The sequence below is a fragment of the Pseudorca crassidens genome, chromosome 11 (genome assembly GCF_039906515.1).
Source record: "Pseudorca crassidens isolate mPseCra1 chromosome 11, mPseCra1.hap1, whole genome shotgun sequence".
NCBI classification, from domain to species: Eukaryota; Metazoa; Chordata; class Mammalia; order Artiodactyla; family Delphinidae; genus Pseudorca; species Pseudorca crassidens.
In genome coordinates, this window is record NC_090306.1 from 44341220 (window position 1) to 44366976 (window position 25757).

Here is a 25757-nt window from a genome sequence, read left to right on the forward strand (position 1 = left end):
TGTTTAAGTCTTTAAGCCATTTTGAGTTTATTTTTGTGTATGGTGAGAGAGGGTGTGTTCTAACTTCATTGATTTATATGTGGCTGTCCAGCCTTCCTAGCACTACTTGCTGAAGAGACTGTCTTTCCCATTGTATATTCTTGCCTCCTTTGTCAAAGATTTTTCTTTTTAACATTTATTTATTTATTTGGCTGCACCAGTTTTTTTTTTTTAATTAATTTATTTATTTATGGCTGCGTTGGGTCGTCATTGCTGTGTGCAGGCTTCCTCTAGTTGCAGAGAGCTGGGGCTGCTCTTTGTGGAGGTGCATGGGCTTCTCATTGTGGTGGCTTCTCTTGTTGCAGAGCACAGGCTCTAGGCGCATGGGCTTCAGTAGTTGTGGCGCACGGGCTTAGTTGCTCCACGGCATGTGGGATCTTCCCGGACCAGGGCTCAAACCCATGTCCTCTGCATTGGCAGGAGGATTCTTAACCACTGCGCCACCAGGGAAGTCCTGCGCCAGGTCTTAGTTGCAGGGGATCTTTGTTGCCACATGCAGGATCTTTAGTTGCCGTATGTGGTATCTAGTTCCCTGACCAGGGATCGAACTCAGGCCTCCTGCATTGGGAGCCTGGAGTCTTAACCACTGGACCACCAGGGAAGTCCCTTTTATCAAAGATTAATTGACCATAGGTGTGTGGGTTTATTTCTGGGCTCTCTATTCTGTTCCATTGATCCATATGGCTGACTTTGTGCCAATACCACACTCTTGATTACTGTAGCTTTGTAGTACTGTCTGAAGCCTGGAGGGTTATGCCTCCTGCTCTGTTCTTTTTCTTCAGGATTGCTTTGGCAATTCTGGGTCTTTTATGGTTCCATATGAATTTTAGAATTATTTGTTCTAGTTCTGTGAAAAATGTCATGGGTAATTTGATAGGGGTCGCATTAGATTGCTTTCGGTCGTATGGCCATTTTAACAAATTAATTCTTCATTTCCAAGAGCATGGGATATCTTTCCATTTCTTTGAATCATCTTCAGTTTCCTTTATTAATGTTTTATAGTTCTCAGAGTATAAGTCACCTCCTTGGTCAGGTTTATTCCTAAGTAATTTTATTTTGGGGAGGTGTGATTTTAAAAGGTACTGTTTTTTTACATTTCCTTTCTGATATTTGGATAAAGTTTTATATACATATTTCCCTGACCTGGGCATTTGGGAGATAATGAGACTGGAATTTAATCCAGTCTTGGGAAAGGGTAAAGAACCTTCAATGAAACAGAATAAGGCATTGTTCTGGGGGCCTGATGCAAACACAGAAAAGAGTCATAAAGGTGTTTTTCAGGACTTGAGAAGCAGCCTTGGATTTTATTTTGTGATTTAAGCCCAAGATGGATGGTATGAACCAGGATAGTGTAGAGGAAGGTGAGAGATCTGAAAATATCTGGGAAAGCTTCTTGGAATAGGTAGAACCTGAGCTGAGTCTTGAAGGATGACGGGTGGGCTTTTCTTGGTTTAGCATTTTATTGTGGTATTTCCATGAAACCCCATCTACTTTCCACAGAAATAAAATATTTCAAGTAAATAATTGAATCATGAAATTATAATTTATTTTTCTTTGAAGATACTGCCCAAAGTTGGTATTTCGCTCACTTTTTGATTCTTGATTTCTTAATTGTTTTTTAACCAGATATCTTCAGAATGACATGTTCTGAAGAGCCACCATGTTTTTACACAATCAGTTCCTCTGCCCCAAATACCTTCCAACCCTATCCCCCAAGCACACCTTCAGGGAATTGTATATCTTTCAAGACCTAGCTGAAGTAGCACCCTTTCTTTGCTCCCACAGTACAGTGCTGTCTACTTCTCTGCTTATATTATAGCTCTTATTGTTTGTTTAGTTTTTACTCTCAACCCCCTAATGCAGTCTCCTGCCCACAGAAGATATCTAATATGTGATTAATAGATGTGGTTAAATATAATAAGCTCTGAAATGTATTTTCCAGTATTAAGAACTCAGCTTTCTTACGTGCACAGGTATAATTATATTATGTTAATTGAATTTTTATTTGTTCTTAGATGTCATTAAGAGGATCTGCGCCAGTGACAATTGTACCTCTTCCTGGAGAGCAAGTACAGGTTCAGGGGGTCATCCAGACAGCTCAGTCTTCTGTAATTCACCCACCACACGTGCAAACGGTACAGAAATTCAAAGACTTAGTGGTTGAGAGAGGGGACTTTTGAACCCTGAGTCTCTGGACACACTGAAGTTGCTATAGTTATAATATTGTAAAACAAGATAATAAAGTTGTCTTAGAAATTAGATTTTAGAACTTCTAGCTTCATGTATATACTACCCGGTAAAAATATAAGGCAATTTTGGGAAGAAGTTATTGCTTAGAATTTAAGGAAATGAAAAATTTTCTGAAGGGAAAGCACCTTTTTATCCTAGTGGTATCCTTCATGAAAAAGAGAATTCTGAAGAAAGGGTGATGATGTGAGCATTTTAGCAAACTAAGAAAGTACCTACCTTATGCTTTATGGCGATCAAATAAAAGAAGTTCTCTCATAGTGAAGTTCTTATTTATATCTATCTACCTTCATATTTACACCTGACAACAGTAGGGAGGAAAAGGCCATCCTGGGTTCCTTTTCTTTTTACTCTTTCTCCCCATTTTATCTTCTGGCTCCTGTGAGTCTCAGAATGCCTTTGGTCATCTCTCATTTTTAGAAGCAGCTATCCTGGAAGAAAAGCTGTATAACTCATTTTTTCCTCTTGAATGTATACAGTGTCTGGCAGTGTTGTCAGCTCTAGAGCTGCATCTTTATGTGTTTTTTGTTTTTGTGTTTGTTTTTGGTTTTTTTCCTATAGGAAAGGTGACTGCTGCATGGATTTTTGAGGTTTTATATGAAGATTTTACTCTTATTAGTGCTGTTATTAAAGAGAAATACTTGATCTTAGTTATAAGGAATCTCTTAGTTTTAGAAGTGATTTTCTTACTTGAGTTCAGTGGGAGGCTTTGGAGTAAATTTAGGGACAGACAGGGAAAACAGCTAATATTTAGATTAGAAATGGCATATCTGTGGTGCATGAGGAAATATAGAAGTGACAGATCTTCCTTAATTATTACTTTATTATTCATTACTGCGATTATTTCTTAATTATTACAGATTGTGATCTTTCTTTCCTATCTAAAGACAAAGATTTAAGATACAAAAAAGTAGAAGTACACTAGACCTTGTTTTTGAAGGAGACTATAGAATGTAAAACAAGCTTCTCTGGAAATTTAAGATCTGAGTCTACATAGTTCAGGGGAAGGCCTTCTGTAGAGAGTAAGTAAGGTAGAGAATTTATGTCCGTTCTAGAAGCCTGTTTTGTTTATTTTTTTTAATGAAGATGAAGTCAGGTGTCACAATGCAACTTCAGAAAAATGCTGAGAAATTTAATACATTTTAAAAATTTAAAATAAGTCGTTTCCTCAATTGTAAGATATCATAACTTAAAACTTGCATATGGTTATTGTAGTAACTAGTTTTAATAGGTTTATTATTAATAAGAGTTAACATTTACTGTGTGCTTGCGCTGTGCCGTGCACTAAGTGCTTTACATGTATTAACTCATTCAACTGTGAAGTGAGATACAGCTAATTATTACAGATATTTAAGTTGCATGTGTTTGTACCTGCCCTTGCCAGTGACCTCCACTTTGCCAAATCTAATGCTTGTTCTCAGTCCTTGTTTTACTTCACCTGCTAGCAGAATTTGACATGGTTGATTATTCTTTTTTCCTCAATACACTGTCTTCGCTAGTTTTCCAAGGACACTTTGCTCATTTAGTTATTCCTCATGGTGGCTTGTTCTTGGTCTCATTTGCTGGTTCCTCCCATTCTTTCCAACCTCTTACTGCTAGAGTGTCCCTGGGTTTTGTCCTATATTTATCCCCTTATTGAGCTCACTGAGTCTTGTGGCTTTCAGGACTATCTAAAGAACTGTGACTTCCAATATATGTCTCACCCAGACCCCTTCCCTGACTCACAGGCTTGTATATTCAGCAGTCTCCTCAATTTCATTATCTAATAATTAGATATTGGTTGGATATCTGATAACATTTCAAAGTTAGCATGTCCAAAATCCAAATCAGACAGCATTAATGATTAAAAAAAAACTTTGAATAATGTGCATCAGTGTAGAGACTGATCTTTACAACTCTAGTGAAGTAGTATTGCTTTATTTGGGGGATAGACTTTCTTCTTAGTTCTAAGCCTGCTGTGTTGTATGTTCCTTTAGTTTGGGCTCCTGAAATAAACTTTCTCTTTTCCTTTTATTTCTTTCTTTTCGACCTTAGATTTAATGACAAAGGAATTTGGGTGGCAGAAGACAGATCATTTTTTCTGAAAGTAAAAATTAAATTTAATTCTTTTTCTACCTGCTTTGTTCATCATAGTAAAACCAGTTCTGTTTTTCAGGTATCATCTTTATCAGAAAGTGAAGAGTCTCAGGACTCATCTGACAGCATAGGCTCCTCACAGAAAACCCACGGGATCCTAGCACGGCGCCCATCTTACAGGTGAGTACTCGTGTCAAACCCTGCATGTGTTATATTACCATATGAGTTGGAATGGTGCTGGCAAAGCAAATTATATCAAGAAGGAGCATGTGTTAGGGCCCAAGTTGCTGTGCTGAAGAGGAATTTAGACTCATCTTCTGGCAAAGTATTAGATATCCATATTTACTAACTTTAATAGTAATATGAAAGAATTAAACTACTTTGTGTTCCCTTTCTTAGCTTCCTAGCTCTGAGCCTTTGTCTTTCCCTTGTGTGTGTGTCCCTTTGCTAAAACACATTCTTCTACATTCTGCACATACTTTAGGCCTCATTTCCTCCTGGAAACCTTCTCTGTTTACTTTTTCTTCAGCCTCCCAAGACCAGGTTAGGTCTTTCTTCTGTGGCATCTTTTTACTAACCCCTATTATAGTACTTATCTCATGCTACTGGAATTCCAGTTTATTTATGGGCATGGCCAGTGCTTTATTATTTTTTGTCACCTCAGGGCCTAGCAGAATGACCAGATGAGAGTAGATGCTTAATAATTACTTGTTGAATGAAGAGAAAGCTGAAGTAGTACAACTAACTGACAGAAAGCTTTTGAAATAATCTGGGTGATTTCATATAGGTAGTGTGGTATCTTTGGCATGGCTGGATCTGAGACACTTCTGTGGTAGAACTGACCAAACCTGATGACTACATGGTAGGAGGAAAGGGAGACAGAAAAGGATGAAATGCTCTTTTGAAACACATAGACAAATGCAGTAAGGTTTTCGATGTTACGAGAGAACTTTTTATAGGGTGTATTCATTCCTGCCTGACGGAAGAAGTAGGAAAGACTTCATAAAAGATGTAATTTAGGGCTTCCCTGGTGGCGCAGTGGTTGAGAGTCTGCCTGCCGATGCAGGGGACACGGGTTCATGCCCCGGTCTGGGAAGATCCCACATGCCGCCGAGCGGCTGGGCCCGTGAGCCCTGGCTGCTGAGCCTGCGCGTCCAGAGCCTGTGCTCCGCAACGGGAGAGGCCACAACAGTGAGAGGCCCGCGTACCGCAAAAAAAAAAAAAAAAAAGATGTAATTTAGTTCATCATCAATCTGATAAATTCTGGAAGCAGGGAGGGGTTTTGTAAGGCAGGAAGAGAGCTTCTTAGGCTGAGGGAACAGTGTGTAATGAAAGGTAGATTGTATGATATCAAAGAGGTTGGCCTGTTCTGGGAATTGGCAGTTTTAAGGTACAAGGAAGAAGGGGTGGTTTAGCAAGAAAAGGTAAACAGGAGCCACATTACTTAGAACCTTGTTACCATGTTAAGGAATTGGGACTCTACTGAATACACAAAAAATTTTGTCTGTGAATTTTTGGGGGAGTGAAAAATAAGCCTACTAAAATGAGTTCAATTTGAAACTATAAAAAAATAATCCAGGGACTTACCTGGCTGTCCAGTGGTTAAAACTCCGTGCTTCCACTGCAAGGAGCATGGGTTCGATCCCTGGTCAGGGAACTAAGATCCCACATACCACGCGGTGTGGCCAAAAAAAAAAGTAATCCATTATGAATTTCTCAGCCTTAGAAAGCAAGGTTCCAACCATGTAAGTTAATCTAAACCTACATCTAGATATATCTTATGAAGCAAAATTGGAGGGCACCAAAGATAAAAATAAGATCTTAAAAGCTTCCACAGAGAAAAGACAAATTACCTAGAAAGGAGTGACCATTAGGCTGACAACAGATTTTTGAATGGTAATATTAGAAGACAATGGACTAAAATCTTTAAATGCCAAGAGAAAGTAACAGTTGGCCTTGGAATTATATACCCACCTGAACAATCACTCATAAATAATGGTGAAGTTAAAATCATTTCAAACTGATTTAAGAAATTACTAAAGGGTACATGTCAGGAAGAAGAAAATGAAACCAAACAAAAGGAACGTGAATATAAGAAAGAATGGTGAACCAAGACATTCATTTAAGTTACCATTGACTTTTTAGAATAATACTAATAATGATTGATTAATTTGGGTAGTTTAAAAACAAATGGAAAGAAATATATCAGGCAGAAATATATAAGACAGGAATGGTCTACTAGAGTCTTACATCGACTACCTTTAGACTTACCTTAGACTGTTAGAGGTAACTGGCAAAAGAATACAGATAAAAAGTTTAATTTCCAAATAGTGGGGCTCTTTTGGCACAAAACAGTTATTTAGCTCCTAGATAAATACTTGTTAATGAATTGTGCATTTATAGGAAATAACAGAAATGTCTTATCAGCCTACTCTAATAAACATAAAACCATATACATACAAATACATGAGCTGAAACTAGAATGGGAAGCAGAAGCAAGCATGAAGACCAAGGTACACCCATTACTTTAGGTCTACTGCAGGAAGGGACTACGAACCTGAGATTTTTGTGTTAAGCTGAGATCCCTACAGCAGGCTAGAGCACCTGAAACAAAGTTTCCCCAAGTTAAGCTTTCCGAATTACCAAAGATAGGATCAACCAAATATGAATTTACAGTCACAAATCATCAAGCATACAAAGAAATAAACCATTATAAGTGAGAATCAGCAGAAACAATATACAATGAACTCAATAAATGCAGAAAAGTATTTGATAAAATTCAGCACCCACTCAAATTTTTAGCAAATAGGAATAAAAATGGACTTTCCTAGCATATACAGACTTTGAGAACTGAACTATACATAGGACAGATCATAGCTCAAGTTCCAAACATGGTACACACGTGGACCAAATCTGAATAGCACTGCATAGTCTTTGAAAACTAAATTGATGGAACCACGACCCACAGAAGGCTGGTCAGAACTTGCAGCTTGGACACAACCAGGCTGATAGCCTGCTAAAACAAGAATATCAAGAATTCTCCATAGGATTTAAACAGGAGTCTAATATAATATTGAAAATGTCTACCATTACATGGCATACAAAGAACTTGGAAGAATCTTAACTTGTAAGGGAAAAGATTATAAGCAAATGCCATCTCCTACATGACCCAGATGTTGGAATTATATGACAAAAACTTTAAAAGAGCTATTACTGAAATGTTCTAACTAACAAGTAAGGGTGAATTCTCTTGAAATGAATGGAAAGATAGGAACTCTTAGCAAAATACAGAAGATATAAAGAGAACAAAATAGAAATTTAAGAGCTGAATACACTAACAGAAACAAAACCTCACTGGACGGATTCAATAGGAGAACAGAGATAAAGAGTTAGTCAACTTCAAAGATAGTTCATTGGAGATTATCCAATCTGAAGAATAGAGATTGGAAAAATTAACTAGTTCTCAGGGACTTGTGAGACAATACCCAAAGATCTAAACTGTGTCATTTGAGTTACAGAACAGAAAAATGTTGCAGAAAAAATACTTGTAGAAATAATAGCTGAAATGTTCCCAAATTCGGTGAAACCTACAAACTGAAAAAGCTTAGCAAATCTTAAAATAGATAAAACGCAAAGAAATCCCTGCCCAGACATATATCATAATCAAACTGCTGAAAAATGCATAAATATTGTGAGCAGCCAGAGAAAAATGACACTACTTATAAGGGCATGATGTGAATGATTATAGATTTCTCATCAAAAACTGTGCAAGCTAGAAGAAATGAAATAGCATTTTTAAAGTGCTAAAGAAAACTGTTAATCCAGAATTCTCTATCTAGTGAAAATAACCTCAGAAATGGAGGTGAACTAAGTATTCTCAGATAAAGGAAAACTAAGAGAAATCATTGACAGCAGACTTGCTCTAAAATAACTGCTAAGAAAGTTAAGACCAAAAGAAACTTGGAAGGTTAGGAATGAATAAAGGCAACAGCAAGATCTGGGCAAATATAATGGACTACTCTCCTATTAAATTCTTTAAAATATGTTTGATGGTTGAAAAAAATGACACTGTCTGATGGGGTTTCCAGTGTAGGCAGTTTTAATATGTAAGACAACTACAACATAAATGGGGGAGGATAAAGAGATTTAATATGGTGGTAAAGTTTCTAACGTTCACTTGAAGGGATAAAATAGTGACTATAAGTAGACTAGGCATCTATACTGTAACACCTAGAACAACTACTAAAGAAACTACAAAGAGATTTAGTCAAATACACAATAGATATATTAGAGTTTTGAAAAATCTTAACCCAAAAGAATGCAGAATTTTTTTAAAAGATAGCAAATAATAAAATGGTAGATCAACCAATATCAGTAGTTATATTAAGACAGCATGACTTAAACTCACTAAAAGACAGATTATAAATAGACACAAAAATCCTCAAGAAAATATTAGTAAACCAAGTACAACAACATATAGATGGTATTATACACCATAATTAAGATTTATCCCAGAGTGCAAAATTGGTTTAACATCTGAAAATCAATTAATGTAATACATCGTATTTATAGAATAAAAACAAAAAACTTATAGTCATCTGAACAGAGACACAAAAAAGCATTTGATGAAATCCAGTACCCTTTAATGATAAAAATTCTCATCAAACAAATTGATGGGAGTTTCCTCAGCCTGATAAAGTGCATCTACAAAAGCCCAGAGCTAACATCATATTTAATGGTGGAAGACTGAATGTTTTCCCCCCTAAGGTCAGGCACAAGACAAGGCTGTGGATGTCTGCTCTCACTATTTTTACTTAACGTTTTACTCAGGAAATCAGGTAAGAAAATGAAATGAAAGGCATATTGGAAAAGAAGAAATAAAAGTTTGCAGATAACAATGATCTCATATATAGAAAATCCCAAAGGATCCACTAAAATAGAACTAATAAATAAGTTCAGCAGGGTTGTGGGATACAAAATCAACTGGTTTTCTACACACTAGCAATAAACAATCCAAAAATAAAATTAAGAAAACAGTCCTACTTAAAATAACATAAAATGTATAAAATACTTTAATACTTGAAATTAAATTTATAAATTCAAATTATATAAAACAGAAGTATAATACTTGTGTATTGAAAACTACAAAACCTTGTTGAGAGACATTTTTTAAAAATCTAAACAAAAAGACATCACTTGTTCATCAGTTGGAAGACTAAATATTGTTAAGACAAATAACCCAGTTAAATTAAACAATGAAGAAAAGATTTGAATAAACATTTCTCCAAAGAAGATATACAAATGGTCAATAAGTATGTGAAAAACTGATCAACATCATTTGTCATTAGGTTAATGCAAATCAAAATAATGAGATATGACTTCAAACCTAGTAGGATGCCTAAAAAACAAACAAAAAACCCATAACAGGTGTTGGTAAGGGGGGCAGTGGCTGTGGAAACAATCTGGCAGTTCTTCAAAATACTGAACATACATACCTTATAAGCCATTACTACTATTGCTATATATATAAGCAAGAGAAATAAAAACATAATCAAAAGAAAATTGGCTATATTAATATCATACAAAATAAGACTTAAGGGCTTCCCTGGTGGCGCAGTGGTTGAGAGTCCGCCTGCAGATGCAGGAGACACAGGTTCGTGCCCCGGTCCAGGAAGATCCCACATGCCGCGGAGCGGCTAGGCCGGTGAGCCATGGCCGCTGGGCCTGCGCGTCTGGAGCCTGTGCTCCACAACGGGAGAGGCCACAACAGTGAGAAGCGCGTGTACTGAAAAAAAAAAAAGAAAAGAAAAGGAAAAGAAAGCAAACAAAATAAGACTTAAGAGCAAAGAAGATTATCAGAGATAAAGAGGGAGTCAGTTCACCAAGAAGACATAACAATCCTAAATAGGTACGCATCTAACAACAGAGCTTCATAATACATGTATCAAAAACTTACAGAACTGGAAAGCAAAATAAATCCACAGTTATAGCTGAAAATTTGAGTACACCTACCTCAGTATCCGACAGAACTTGTAGCCAGAAATTCAGCAAGATTATAGAACAACTGAACAATGCAATCAATCAGTCGTATCTAATTGACATTTTTAGAACACTTTACCCACGTGCACAAAGAACATTCACCAAGAAACACCACATCCTGGATCATAACAAACCTTAACAAATTTAGAAGAATTGAAATTGTGCAAAGTTCTTTTATATTTGAATTAGACTAGAAGCCAGTAAAAGAAAGATAACAGGAAAATCTCCAAACATACAGAAATTAACACACTTAGAAATAATCCATGGACCAAACAGAAAATCTTAAGGGAAATTAGAAAGCACTGTGAACTTAATGAAAAATGAAAATATCAAAATCTGGAGCTGTAACCAGTGGGAAATAATTAGAGGAAAATTTACCTTATTAAATAAAAACTTATAAAAGAAGGAAAGTCTCAAATCAACAAGTTTCCACTTTAAGAAACTAGGGGAAAAACAAAATAAGGTCAAAGCAAGCAGGAGAAATGAAATTACAGAGATTAAGCGCAGAAATCAGGGAATTCCCTGGTGGTCCAGTGGTTAGGACTCTGCACTTCCATTGCCAGGGGCCCGGCTTTGATCCCTGGCGGGGGAACTAAGATCCTGCAAGATGCATGGCACGGCCAGGGGAGAAAAATAGAGCAGAAGTCAATGAACTTGAAAAGAGAAAACTAATAGAGATAATATAACTGAAAGGTGGTTCTTTGGGGGAAAAAGAATTAGTAAAATTGATAATCCGGTAGCAAGATGGGGGGAATGGTGACTATAAAGGGGAGAGTGGTCAGAGATGAGGTTGGGGAGGTCACAGGGACAAGTTATGGCCTTGTAGACTGTGTCATTTATTCTGATAGGGAGCCACTGCAGATGAGTGACTTGATCTGACTGACATTTTAAAAAGATGACTGGTTGTTGATGATTGGTGTGGAGAATGGAATGTAGCAAGAGAAGGGTAGACTAAAGGAGGACCTGTTAGAGGCTACTACTATTCAGTCAAGAGGGCGGTGGCATGGACTGGGGTGTAGCAGTGGAGGTGATGAGGGTGGGTAAGATTCTGGATATATTTTCAAGATAGAGACAATGGGATTTGTTTATGAATTGGATAAAGGTTGTGAGAAAGAGAGAATGACTCCAAAATTTTTGAAAAACAGTCGATATTTACTGACGTGGGTAAGACTGCAAGCGGTGGAAGGATATCTGACATTAGATTTGGATGTATTAAGTTTGAGGTGCTATTGAGTGGAAGTATTCAATACACAATTGGATATAGGAGTTTCGAGTTAAGGAGAGAAGTTGAGGAAATATCATTTGAGGGGTCATCAGTATACACAAGGTATTCAAGCCTATGGGACAGATGAGCTCATTAGAAAGAATACAGATAAAGAGAAGTCCAAAAGACTAAGGTTCTCCAAGAATGAGGCAGGAGGATGAGGAAGAATGCAAAACAGTGGCAAATAATATCTCAAAATATAGTAAAAATAAAGTAATATATATGGGAATGGTAAACAACAATTTAGATAATGGTACTCTTTAAGGGGGGAGAAGAGCAGGGAAAGGAATTGGTAGTGACATTTTGGTGTATCTGTAAGTTAATTCCTATTAAAAATGAGATATCTAAAGCAAACATGGCAAAATACCATCTAATGGTTCTTGGTACATGGTACATTGGTGTTTTATTTTCTGTACTTCTCTTTATGCTCAAAATGTTTCGTAACTTAAAATTGAAAAAGAAATGGCCACAGCGTTCCACAGTCTCATGCGAGGCTGGCTGCTTAAGACCATGCAGGCAGCTTGTTAAATGGATTCTGGAGCTCTGTCCACTCGATCATTAGGGTTACCAGTTGGGAATCTGAATTCAGTAAACCTCTCCAGCTGATTCTGGTACATAAGCAGGTTTAGGAACCACTGTGACAATTCTACAGATGGCTAACACAGAGTCCTATAGGACTGCCACCTCTCTTGCTCTCTGTGTGGGACTTCTGTTAGTACAGTCTACACTTGCAGGTCTTTGTGGGAAGACTGTCCAGAGTAAAGAGACCAAGCTGGAGAAGGATCTTCAATGTGTGGTAAGAGAACAGCTGAAGGATCTAAAATTATTTGGCCTCCAATAAAGAAGACCTGTAGCAGTTGTCAAATATTGCAAAGAAGGACATGGATATATTGGGTCGGCCAAAAAGTTCATTCGGGTTTTCCTGTGAGATGTTATGGAAAAACCCGAATGAACTTTTTGGCCAAACCAATTAGGGTAAAGCTTAACTTTCTCTAGCTTCATTGGGTGGAATTAGCTTTGAGTCTAAATAAGGATGAGCTCTAACCATCCAAAAATTGAATAGTTTGCTTTTTGGAAGTTGTAGATGAATTATTCCTGGAAGTAGAGGCTGTTAGCAATGCTAGAGAATTCCTCCACTGGCTGGAGGGTTAGCATAGATAACATGAAAGATCCCTTTTAATGCTGAGGGTTTTTTTTTTTCCTTTGTGATTCTTTTTTATTATTGTTTCCACACAAGTAGTTTAGGTTTTCTGATTTTTCTACAATAAACACAGAATTCTTGAGTAAACATTTTTTTCCTTTTTTTTTTTTCCCCAGAAACAAAATTATGCTCCCTCCATCCCCAGCTGTGTTTTGGAAGACCTTTCTTTTCAGCAAGGCATCTTTTTCCATCCCCTTATTCTTGCCATGAGTCCCTTTTTTTTTTAACCAAGTCTGAGGGATCCCTGTGGAATCAAATGTACTTCTCGTTAAAATAAGCAATTTTATTTATCACTGATAACTGCATTTTTATAGTAGTTTTTTTTTGTACTTTCCATCAAAGTTAGGAAAATGGGGTTTTCCCCCCAGTTATACATACATATATACCTTCTTTTTCATATTCTTTTCCATTATGGTCTATCACAGGATATTGAATATAGTTTCCTGTGCTATACAGTAGGACCTTGTTGTTTATCCATTCCATATATACCAGTTTGCATCTGCTAACCCCAAACTCCCAATCCATCCCTCTCCCACCTCACTCCCACTTGACAACCACCAGTCTTTATAGTAGTATTTTTTTTTATTTTCATTTTAATTTTTTGGCCACACCACGTGGCATGCAGGATCTTAGTTCCCCAACCAGGGATCGAACTGTGCCCTCTGTAGTGGAAGCGCGGATTGTTCTACTGGAACTACTGGACCCGCCAGGGAAGTCCAAAATTTAATCTTTTTAATAAAGGTCACTGACACTATTTAGAAAATGAATAGTACTTTGTTAATTAATGAAATACCTCACAATGGAGCCATCTCTCCTGTAGGGGAAGGAGACATTTTATACCTCTACAAGGGCCTTGTATATTGAAAGGCACTCTGTATGGGTATTTGCTCAGTGTCTCTTTTCATGTCGTCATAAACTAAAATATAACCAGCCTGCTAATAAACAAAGTCTAGTTTGTGCTAAAACACAGTATGTGCTAAACAAAGGATTCCTTGACATAAGAGTTTAGGTGTCTACCAGATTACTGAGATTTAAAAGGTTTAGTAATTTCTTTGTAAAGCTGTCCTCATCACCAACAGTAATAATAGAGTTCTATTTTTCACAGAAAAATTTTGAAAGACCTATCTTCTGAAGATACACGGGGCAGAAAAGGAGACGGAGAAAATCCTGGAGTTTCTGCTGTCACTTCTATGTCTGTTCCAACTCCCATCTATCAGACTAGCACCGGACAGTACAGTACGTATAGGAATAAATTTCCCACCCGATAGACACACAAAAACTAACCTTTCTGTTTGAAGAAGTGGTGTGTAAACTGTCATACTTTATAGTGATGATTATTAAAGGATAACATTTTGAGCCAGAAATAATGCAAAGTTCTTTTTCAGTATTATCTCATTTATTCCTTACAACTTTGTTGTGAGGTGGGCAGTTATCAATTTATGAGGGAACCGAGGCTTAGAGAGCCAGATAATATCCCTGAAGTCATACAGCTTGTAAGTGATACATGGCTTGTAAATGATATACTTACTTTAGGGTATAAGTCTGTGAGTTTTGACAAATGCATGGAGCTGTCTTAAGCACCACCACAATCAAGACACTCCATCACCCCAAGAAATTCACTTGTGCTGTGTCCGTTTGTAGATAATCTCTCCCTCCTCTCCTAACCCCTGTTCTTCAAGTTTTATTGGCGTCCCATCTGACCACCTGTCACCATCTCCAGTCATCCTCTCCACCACCTCAGTCTACACTCTCATCTGAATTACTGCAGTATCCGATTGGTCATCTTGCTTCCATTCTTGCTCTAATACTTTTCCATATCTCAGCCAAAGCAGTTTATTTAAAATGTCAATTAGATCACACCATTCTTGCTCAGAATCTTCCAGTGACTTTAGAATAGGTCCCACAAAGCATTACATTCAGGATCTGGCTTTGCCTGCCACTCTGATCTCATCTCCTACCACTTGATGCCATTCTGGCCACACAGACTTTCTTGCTGTTCCTTAACACATGAAGCTTGTTTCTACCTCAGGATCTTTGGAGGTGTCATCCCTACTACCTGCGCGTTCTTCATCAGATCCTCACATGCCTTACATCCTCACTTTTTATAATTACATATAAATGCCATAAAATATAGTAGCTTAATTACAGAATGTATATAATTATAGATTAGCTTATTTATGATCTGTTCTCAAGGAATGTAAGTTCACAACTATGACCTTGGCATACAGGGCCTGGCGCATGTAGGCTTTCATTAAAATGTGTTATGAATATATGATTTTAAGAATATATGTAGAATATTTCTGTGAGGACACATAAGAAACTGGGAATAGCAGTTGCAAGGAAGGAAACTTAGGAGCAGAGATCAGAGGCAATTGGGAGGTTCACTTTTCATTTTAAACAAAACTGAATTTTTTTTTTTAATCATATACATGTATTGCTATTTCCAAAAAAATTTTTTTAAGGCAGCATATTAGCAAGTTAAAAGTTATGATATATTAAATGGTTTATTATTCTAAACCCATTAAAAATTAGAATTATGAAAACTACAAAGAAACTTGGGCTAATATTTCATATGTTACAACTGAAGTAAGTACAGTACAAGTCATATTTAGGGCAGCATGATCCAGTAGAACTTGATGATGCAAACATTCTGTATTTGCATTGTCTAGTACAGTAGCTGCTAAACTATCTGAATACTGAGCACGTGACATGTGGCTGGTGAGACTGAGGAACTGAATTTTTTATTTTAATTTTAGTTAATTTAAATAGCCACGCATGGCTCATGGCTACTGTATTGAACAGTACAGTTGAGTTCTTCAAAGAAGTAAATTCAACCAGGTAAATATACATTTGTTAAGCAAGTACAGGAAGATATGTTGCAAAAATGAAAATATTCTGTATTAACATATATATTTAACATCAAAAGATGTGTATCTATAATGTGTGTAAATAAACCTATTTCGATATTTATATATCAATCTGTGTGAGCATAGGAAAAGATTAGGAAGGTTGTGCACCAAAATAATGTTTACCTCAGGAGGGGGGTGGGGAGTGGACAGTGGAATAAATAGGGATAATGGGACTTTTTATATATATATTTATATATGTATGTAATGTGTGTTGCAGGGAAGGAGATTGAAAGTAATTCCTAGTATAAGTTTAAAACGAATCTCTGAATCTAAAAAATGTTTTGTTTTTTTTTTTTGCGGTACACGGGCCTCTCACTGCTGTGGCCTCTCCCGTTGCGGAGCACAGGCTCCGGATGCGCAGGCTCAGCGGCCATGGCTCACGGGCCCAGCCGCACCGCGGCATGTGGGATCTTCCCAGACCGGGGCACAAACCCGTGTCCCCTGCATTGGCAGGCAGACTCTCAACCACTGCGCCACCAGGGAAGCCCCTAAAAAATTTTAATGTCTTTACTTCTAAAGTCATTTTATAAATTAAAGTATATGGGAATATTTGTTGTGTGGTAGTAGGGAAAGGATAAGGGTAATCAGAAACAGTGGTCACCACTAGAGAGTGGAGCTAAGAAAGAGTATGAGGATTTACTTTTTCATTATGTAACCTTTTATCCTTTTTGAATTTTCTTCCATAGGCACACTTATCTATTCAAAAATACTTTAAAATACAATCTTTTTAATGCTTTTAAATAAAAATTACAAACTATGTTAATATTTCCTACTACTTATTTTTCCTTTAAAAGTTTGTCATCGGTGGTACCCTTTTCTAATGGCCCAAAATTGCTGTGACAACATTAACAGCATGGAATGCTCTATAGAGCCCCAAATGGGTTTTGACCAGTCAGTTATTGTACAGTTTGAGACTAAATTTAAGATTAGTGCATCTGAAATACAATATTTTCTGAAGAAATGCTGTTTTACTTGTTTTACATATAGCTCACCCAAAGTAGTCAACAGTTATCAAGTGGAATTGCATTTAAACCTGTTTTAATAAATAGCAAATTTTTTTTTTTTGCCAATCCTTTGTCATTAGTGTGTTGTACAGCCTTATATTAGCTATGTTCTCTCTTTGGTTTAAGTTGCCATTGCCCCAAATGGAGCCTTACAGCTGGCCAGTCCAGGCACAGATGGAGTACAGGGGCTTCAGACATTAACCATGACAAATTCAGGCAGTACTCAACAAGGTACAACAATTCTCCAGTATGCACAGACCTCTGATGGACAGCAAATACTTGTGCCCAGCAACCAGGTGGTTGTACAAAGTAAGTTTGCTTAAGTATCTATGGAAAGCATCACAAAGTACTTTCAAAGACACTTACAAATTAACTAATTCTTTTGACCACACAGCTGCATCAGGAGATATGCAGACATATCAGATCCGTACCACACCTTCAGCTACTTCGCTACCACAAACCGTGGTGATGACATCTCCCGTAACCCTTACATCTCAGACAACTAAGACAGATGACCCCCAACTGAAAAGAGAAATAAGGTTGATGAAAAATAGGTAGGTAGTAAAATTATACTATCAGAATGGGTAATGTTTTTATAAACCTCAAAATATAACCAGATATTAACTGAGATTGTATATTAGAAACAAGGAGAGGGGATTATATCAACATTATTTTAAGAGTTTTAGATTATGTCTAGTACATTTCCAGTGGATCAGTGAGTCCCTTTGCATAGTTTCTTTATTTAATATATAACCTAGAGTTCTTCTATTTTTATTGTGTCCTTTGAATAGCACTGTTAAGCAAAACTTTTCAAACAATATATTTTGTTCTTATTCAGATGACAAAGTTAAGTGAAAATAATAATTTGCTGCTTGCTGTTGACCAGAGTAAGAATAGGCAAGAATTAGTAGGATTCTGCATAATACCTAATATACTTCTGGATACAGAATTGCTCTTAAAAATGAATTTTGATCATGAAATATAGTAGTCATTTAACCCCCAGAAACATTTGTTTGTTTTAAATGTATTTTAAACATTGCTATATGCACTACATATACATCAGGCATTAAAAATCACTAGTTCTTTGAGAAAAAGAATATGATGGGTAGCCTTCTGCAGTGTGTTCAAGGGAAAAGAAAAGACACCAGTAAACTATATTAGAAACAAAAAAGGGTAAATAGCCACAGATACAACAAATTTTTAAAATTATAATAAGGTTCTATTTTCAGGTCCTCTCCAGTAAGTTAGAAAATTAGAATAAAGGATAATTTTCTAGAGCAATAAAAATTACCATAAAAGGACCAGATGGATACATTTAATTACTTCAAGATAAAATGTTTCTTTACTAAAAACAAGAGGAAGCATCACTGTAAATGACTTGGTAACAAGGCAGGGACCATCTGTTGTTTTGGAGGTTCCAACAAATACAAGTAAATGAAGTAAGTTATGTAAATTATTAGAAAAGAATTGTATCTTGTTGCTGATGATATGACTGTGTACCTAGGAAACCCAAAAGACTTGTTAAAAATTACTAGAGTGTGACTTCTCTTTCTGACAATGTAACGTCAGCTACATAATAAAAGCTTGATGAAATATAAAAACCATCCTTTTAAATGACTGGATGAGCATGCAGAAAGTGAGAGAAATCTATTGAGGTTAGATGTGCAAACCAGAAGCCCAGGACCATGATGTTAAATAAGCACTTAAGCAGCCCCTGTATATCCTAGGGATAAATTCAGATCTTTGTGATTGGTATAGCTTTGGTATGCAGAGGAGACTCGGGACAGAGCCTGGGGCCTCTGCAGGCTGGAGAACTGGATCACAGATTATTTTTCATGAGGTCAAGACCCAAGAAGTACTACATCCATAAGCTGAGAATTGTAATTTTAAAAATTAGTGCCCCCAGTTGGAGAAAGCAACTTCAACACAGGCTCTAATGAATTCCCATACATTGAGTTCTAACAAATATAAGTTGAAAAATCAGACTACCCAAGGAATTAGGCTTCCATTATATGTGCCAACCCCTTAGGCAACTGTCACAAAAAATTATTTCCATTTTTTTGAGATGAGGAAACTGAGGCCTAGAGAAGTTAAGTTACTTGACCAAGGTTACACTGCTTAGTAACTGATAGAGGTAGGGTTTAAATTCATGGGTCCAAGTTTTAGAGTCCAAAGTCTTAGGGAATCCCACACTGCCTTTCAGGAGCAAGAGTCAGCAGAAAGAGCAGACGACAGAATGAGTTTTGTGAAGTCTTAGTAATCGAGTGGAGAGAGGGAAAGAAGTATGTCTTTTGTATTTAAAAAAAAGGATGTCATTGTAAATCATCAAAGCTCAAGAGACTATAAAAATGATAAAAATTGGAGAGGAAAAATAAAACTATTATTATTAGCAAAGATATATTCATCTGCTTAGAATATCCAGGAAGATCTGTCTGCAAACTATTTGAAATTGAAAATCAACATTTGTACCAGAAGCCCTTGCCAGTTTAGTAAAACAGGAAAAGGGAGGGGAAATTACAAGGATTTAAATGAAAAAAATAGAAACTATTACTATCTATCTTTTATACGATTGCTTGATTTAAAAAAAAAACAAACCAAATGGACTTAGAGAAAAATTATTGTAAGTAATGAGTTTACTAGATGTAAAATCAGTTTAGAGAAAAATTATTGTAAGTAATGAGTTTACTAGATACAAAATCAGTTTTCAAAAATCAACTGTAGGGCTTCCCTGGTGGTGCAGTGGTTGAGAGTCTGCCTGCCGATGCAGGGGACGCGGGTTCATGCCCCAGTCTGGGAAGATCCCACATGCTGTGGAGCGGCTGGGCCCGTGAGCCACGGCTGCTGAGCCTGCGCGTCCGGAGCCTGTGCTCCGCGGCAGGAGAGGCCACAACAGTGAGAGGCCCGCATACCGCAAAAAAAAAAATCAACTGTATTTCTTCACATCATCAATAAAGAGTTTGGTAAATAATTATTTAAAAGATATCATTTATATTATCAATAAATAAAATATGTGAGAATAAATCTAACAAAAGCTGTCCAGGACATTTACAGAAAACATTGTAAAATGTTTTTGAAAGACATTAAGGAAGATCTAAATAAATGGAGAAATATACTATGTCCATAGATATGGAAACTCAGTATTATAAAGATGACTATTTTTCCCCCCAATTGATCCATAGATTCAATGCAGTTCCAATCAAAACCCAAACAGGTTGTTTGAAGAACTTGACAAGTTGATACTAAAATTTGTAGAAGAGTAAAGGGCCAAGAGCAGCCAAAATATTCCAGACAAGAATAAGGTGAGGAGATATCAAGTTTTGTTTAAAGCTGTGGTAATTCAAATCATGTTATATTGGCATTGAGATAAACAAAATCACCAGTGAAATAGAGTAGGGAGCTCAGAAACAGATCTGTGAATACATGAAACCCTGGTAGGGCAGATTATTGGGGGAAGGAGGGACTCCAATAAATGGTGCTAAGATAGTTATTTATATGTGAAAAAATATATTGGATTTCTTCCTCACACCATACACAAAAATCATACTAAATGGATTAAAAACATATATGTGAAAGGTGAAATTTTAAAAACTTTTAGGTGAAAATGTATAACCTCATGGTTTCAAGTATAAGGAAGATTCCTTAAAACAACACACATAAACACACAATAATTAACATGAAAAATTGATGAATCCTCATTAAAATGAGTAACTTTTCATCAAAAGACAAAGTGAATGAAAATATAAGCTTCAAACCTATAGAAGATATTTGCAACATGTCTAACCAAAAACAACAGATTTCTTTGAAAAAATATAAAGATCTTCTGAATTAATCAGAAGTACAACCCAACTGAAAAAATGTTGAATATATTTTTGAAATGATACTGACACAACTCCACATCTGGAGGAAAATTAAATTGGACCCCTATTTTATACCATATACAGAAGTAATTGCAGATGGATTAAAGACTTAACTGTGAAAATTAAGCAATAAAATCTTTAAGATAAAATTTAGAGAGAAATACATAGTGTATCACATTTTAATTTAAGCCAAGAAAGAGTTTAAAAAAGAGCATTTATTGCATTAAGAAATAAAAATATCAGAAATCAAGTGGTAGATTAGAAAATAATGTAGAAACAGATAAAGGGTTACTGTGTATAATGCACTGAGAGTTCTTAGGTTGTTCATCTTTCAAATAATTTCTAATTGTAAAATGGGCAAAATGTATGAATGGAAAAGGGTATGAATAGGCAAATTATGTAAGAGCAGATCTGAAAGACCGTTAAATTTTTGAGAATATGCTCAATCACACTAGTAGTTAGGGAAGTGAAAATTAACAATGAAATGTCCACATGCAAAGAACTGTGTACCAGTATATCAATAGAAACATCATTAAAATAGTATGTGTAAAAAAAGCAAGTTGCAGATAATATCTACAGTCCGTAGTATAAAAAATACTCAAAGTAATACTTTTTACTTCTATATGTATGTAAAACTTGAATGTAAATCCATAGAAATATTCTAACAGGACATGTACAAAACTGAGAATGAAATCACTGTTTGTAATTAAAACTCAATAAATAAAAATTAGAGAGTCTATGTGCCAAAAGTTAATAAGAGGACCCATAAATTTCATTTCTTGGTATTTATCCAAGAGAAATGGGACATATGTTTACAAAGAGACTGGCACAAGAACATGCATAGCAGCTAAAACTAGAAAACAGCCCAAGAGAATGGATCAGCAAATTGTAATGATGTTCATACAGTGGAATATGCCCAACAATATAAAGGAGCAAACCACTGCACAGTAACACAGATAAACCTCAAAAATATACTGAGTGAAAGGAGATGAGACACAAGAGTACATTCTGTATGACTCTGGTATCTGAAGTTCTAGAATAGGAAAAATTTCATCTATGGTGATAAAAATCAAACCAGTAGTTGCTTGGGGAGATGAACGGGCATGAGGGAACTTTCTGGGGCAATAAAAATGTATGTCTTGATGAGTGGGTGGGTTATACAGGTATATGCATTTGCCAAAACTGATTGAATTCTGCACTGAAGATCATTGTGTTTCACTGTATATAGATTATACCTTAATTTTTTTTAATGAGGAAAATGACCAGGGAAGATTACTGAAGTGCATTTACCATTTAAGGAATGTGAACTTTTTTCTAACATTGGTTTTTTTAATGCTTACATTTAGAGAAGCTGCTCGAGAATGTCGCAGAAAGAAGAAAGAATATGTGAAATGTCTGGAAAATCGAGTTGCAGTCCTGGAAAATCAAAATAAAACTCTAATAGAAGAGTTGAAAACTTTGAAGGATCTTTATTCTAATAAAAGTGTTTGATGCTTAAGAAAGAAAATATTTTTGTGGACTTGCCTAAAAATTAGACGGAATTTCTTTTCTTTTTTAGTGGAGTTTTATGAATTAAAAGGTCAAAAATGAAGCTTTTTATTTAGGCTTTTGCAACTTAAAGATAAATATCTTATGCAAGAGATCTGGTGACAGAGGATAAAGTGGAAAAAGACCTCAAGGAGGTTACTGGCACAACTGGAAACTCTGTAAAAATTAAACATACTCAAGAAACAAGAAATAAACTTTCACAAATTCAAATTTTCTAAATAACAATAGTTGTCATATTCCAAAAATGGCAGATAAGATGAAATTTGATAAATCAGATTTTTAAAAATAAATCAATTTACCCTATAGGTTTGCATTTCTTACCATTTCCTAAAATTTACCTTTTTCAATTGTGTGTGTGTGCAACTTCTGCCAATAAATTCTAAATTACAAATAGAAAAAAGCTAATATACAACTAAATATATAAACTATGTGTTCTGATTATGTATACTTGCTCTATCATCAGGTCTTAAATGGGTGTTTAAAAGTTTGTTTATTGAACTTGAGAGGATTTTTGAGACTGGGTTAACTATTTTTGAGGCCTTGTCCTAAAAGGCATCTAAGGTACATGAATGGAGTGTGGTGATTTTTGTAACATTTTTTTTATCAGAATGGAAAGAGAATTGTTTAAAAGTTTGATACTTTTAAATCGTTTGTTTTTTGGTTACTCTGGGAATGGTGATTTTCTACAAATATTTAATAAATTGTTTTTTGATTCTATATTCTGTATGCAGTTAAATATACATTACTTATTCTGTTGTGCTTTAATAGAATGGAATGTTTACAGGCCCTTGAGATGTTAGAGTAATGTTAGAGTATTTTAAAAACCTTCTGAAGATGCATACCAAAGTTTTCCAAGAGGATTTTATAATTGGTTTAATGTAAGGTTTATCAGATTCTAAAATAGTACAGTTACTAAGGCAATTTTATGTGAGAGACTATTTTGTAATGTAGTGAATGGTACATTTATAAGAAATGTGACTGCCAATATATTTTTATAGCTAATCTTTATAAATTCTAAAGTTGAGTTTTTAATGATTATTTTAAATGTTTATATAGTTTGTTAGTAAAAAATATTTTGCATCTCAAAGTATCATTTTTATATTATAGGAAGTAAAGTTTCCAGGTTGGCTAATATTTGAATTGTAAGTTTTGTATGCAGTTTATCCAGAGTTCAAAAATGCTGTCAGCACACCAGTGTTTAACCTCTGTATTCCAATTTGTATACACTTTGAAATTGTACTGCAAAACTATTGTGTGCTTCTTATACAATATGTATCATATTGTTGTCTATGAAATTAAAGGACATTTGATAAAAATTAAGTTTGCCGAATGTAAAATATATTGCTTGATATACGAATGACAAGCTTCCTGATAGCCATTGTGTTAATTATACTAACTATAGTGCATTTCTAGTTTTAAAATGAGGATAAATTTAAAAATCTGGGCTACACTACCTATTTTAAGAAGGGGATATGTTTATATGTTTTGATTCAGTCAGAACCAATTATAACAAACTGAAGATAGCTAAATATTTTGTTCTACAAGTGTTTAGGACATGGTTAAGGAGCCTGTCGTGTAGAAATCTTAACCTAACAGATAAATTTGTGATTAATCCTAGTAAAATTTTTCATTAACGGCATCTTTTAAAATGGGATTTTGTTGACTTGGCAGCAGTTTATGTAAAGAAAGATAAAGTCTGATCACCAGTGGGATTACTTATATCCCTGTCCTGTGTAAAGCCTGAGTCTCAAAATAAGTCACCCATTAGGCTAAAGAATATTAGGAGGTATGGGGTCAGTGGATTATATCCAGAGTGTTTTAAAAGATAATATATTGGGTAGGTGTTGTGTTTGGCTCCAGTAGCCTAGCTCTTAGTACCTTAACAACTGGACATCCACACATATATGTAAATTCTCCACAGCCTACACATTGCTGGTATAGGGCCTTGCTCACTAGATAATGTTAACTAGTTTAGCTATATGTAACAGGCATGGGCAAGCCACTGAGGATTCCATAAATGCATACCAAATTATCTTCCTAGATGTTTTTCTAATTTGAATTCAGTGTGGGGCTTATGACACTTTAAAGGTGATTGTGGTACAAACCTGAAATTATTAGACTTCAGAAATTCATCAGACCAAAGAAATTATTTCCTTAGTTCAATTTACTATTTTAAATAATCAATTTACTAATTTGTTATATCAACGGAAATACATTATTGCCCAGGAACACATCTTGAGCATATAAAATATGATAACCCTTTAATTTTATTGAACAGAGCAGGGGTCCCCAACCCCCAGGCCATGGACCAGTATGGGTCCATGGCCTGTTGGGAACCAGGCCACACAGCAGGAGGTGAGGAGCAGGCCAGCCAGCGAAGCTTCATCCGTATTTCCAGCCACTCCCCATCGCTCACATTACCTCCTGAGCTCCGCCTCCTGTCAGAATCTAGTGTGGCAGCATTAGATTCTCACAGCACAAACCCTAATGTGAACTGCACATGTGAGGGATCTAGTTTGCACGCTCCTTATGAGAATCTAATGCCTGATGATCTGAGGTGGAGCTGAGGCGGAGATACTAGCGCTGGGGAGTGGCTGCAAATACAGATTATCATTAGCAGAGAGGTTTGACTGCACACAGACCATAATCAATTGCTTGCAGACTCATATCAAAACGGTATCAGTGAGTGGCAAATGAAAACAAGCTCAGGGCTCCCACTGATTCTGCATTATGGTGAGTTGTATAATTATTTCATGTATTACAATGTATTAATAATAGAAATACAGTGCACAATAAATGTAATGTGCTTGAATCATCCCAAAACCATCCCCCCCAGGGTCTGTGGAAAAATTGTCTTCCACGAAACCAGTCCCTGAGGCCAGAAAGGTTGGGGACCACTGGAATAGAGCATAAAGAATGGGCATGTTTTAGAGCTTTGGAAATCTTACCATATACATTTAGTCATTCAGCAGTTATTATATTGAAGTTACTAGTTAAACCTGTGTTTTTCTCCAGTTAAAATGTATTATGCCTTGGACACTACATAATGATTAAGACATAACAATTGTAGATATTTATGCACCCAACATAGGAGCACATCAATACATAAGGGAAATGCTAACAGCCATAAAAGGGGAAATCAACAGTAACACAATAACAGTGGGGGACTTTAACAGCCCACTTACACCAATGGGCAGATCATCCAGACAGAAAATTAATAAGGAAACACAGCCTTAAATGACACACTAGACCAGATGGACTTAACTGGTATCTTCAGGACATTATATCCAAAAGTAGCAGAATACATTTTCTTCTCAAGTGCACACGAAACATTCTCTAGGATAGATCACATCTTGGGTCACAAATCAAGCCTTGGTAAATTTAAGAAAATTGAAATATCAAGCATTGTTTCCAACCACAACACTATGAGATTAGATATCAACTACAGGAAAATAAAGTGAAAAAACACGAACACATAGAGGCTAAGCAATACGCTACTAAGTAACCAAGAGATCACTGAAGAAATCAAAGAGGAAATCGAAAAATACCTAGAAACAAATGACAACGAAAACA

The 25757-nt window shown here is 35.9% G+C and overlaps 1 protein-coding gene across 9 annotated transcripts in view; it reads left to right on the plus strand.

Annotated features, from left to right (window-relative positions):
* The window catches only part of ATF1 (activating transcription factor 1), a 54355-nt gene extending 30851 nt beyond the window's left edge, over window positions 1–23504 (plus strand). For 4 of the 9 annotated variants that reach the window (XM_067696523.1, XM_067696522.1, XM_067696524.1 and 1 more), the window contains exons 3-8: window positions 2055–2174; window positions 4442–4542; window positions 13972–14102; window positions 16906–17088; window positions 17174–17333; window positions 21983–23504. In XM_067696523.1, coding sequence (XP_067552624.1) covers window positions 2055–2174; window positions 4442–4542; window positions 13972–14102; window positions 16906–17088; window positions 17174–17333; window positions 21983–22127 — 840 coding nt within the window. In that variant the 3' untranslated portion in view covers window positions 22128–23504. Of the gene's footprint in view, window positions 1–2054; window positions 2175–4441; window positions 4543–13971; window positions 14103–16905; window positions 17089–17173; window positions 17334–19958; window positions 20079–21982 lie in introns of all 9 variants that reach the window. The other 5 variants (XM_067696527.1, XM_067696526.1, XM_067696528.1 and 2 more) reach the window with 3 other exon arrangements.
* Window positions 23505–25757: the final 2253 nt, after the last annotated feature.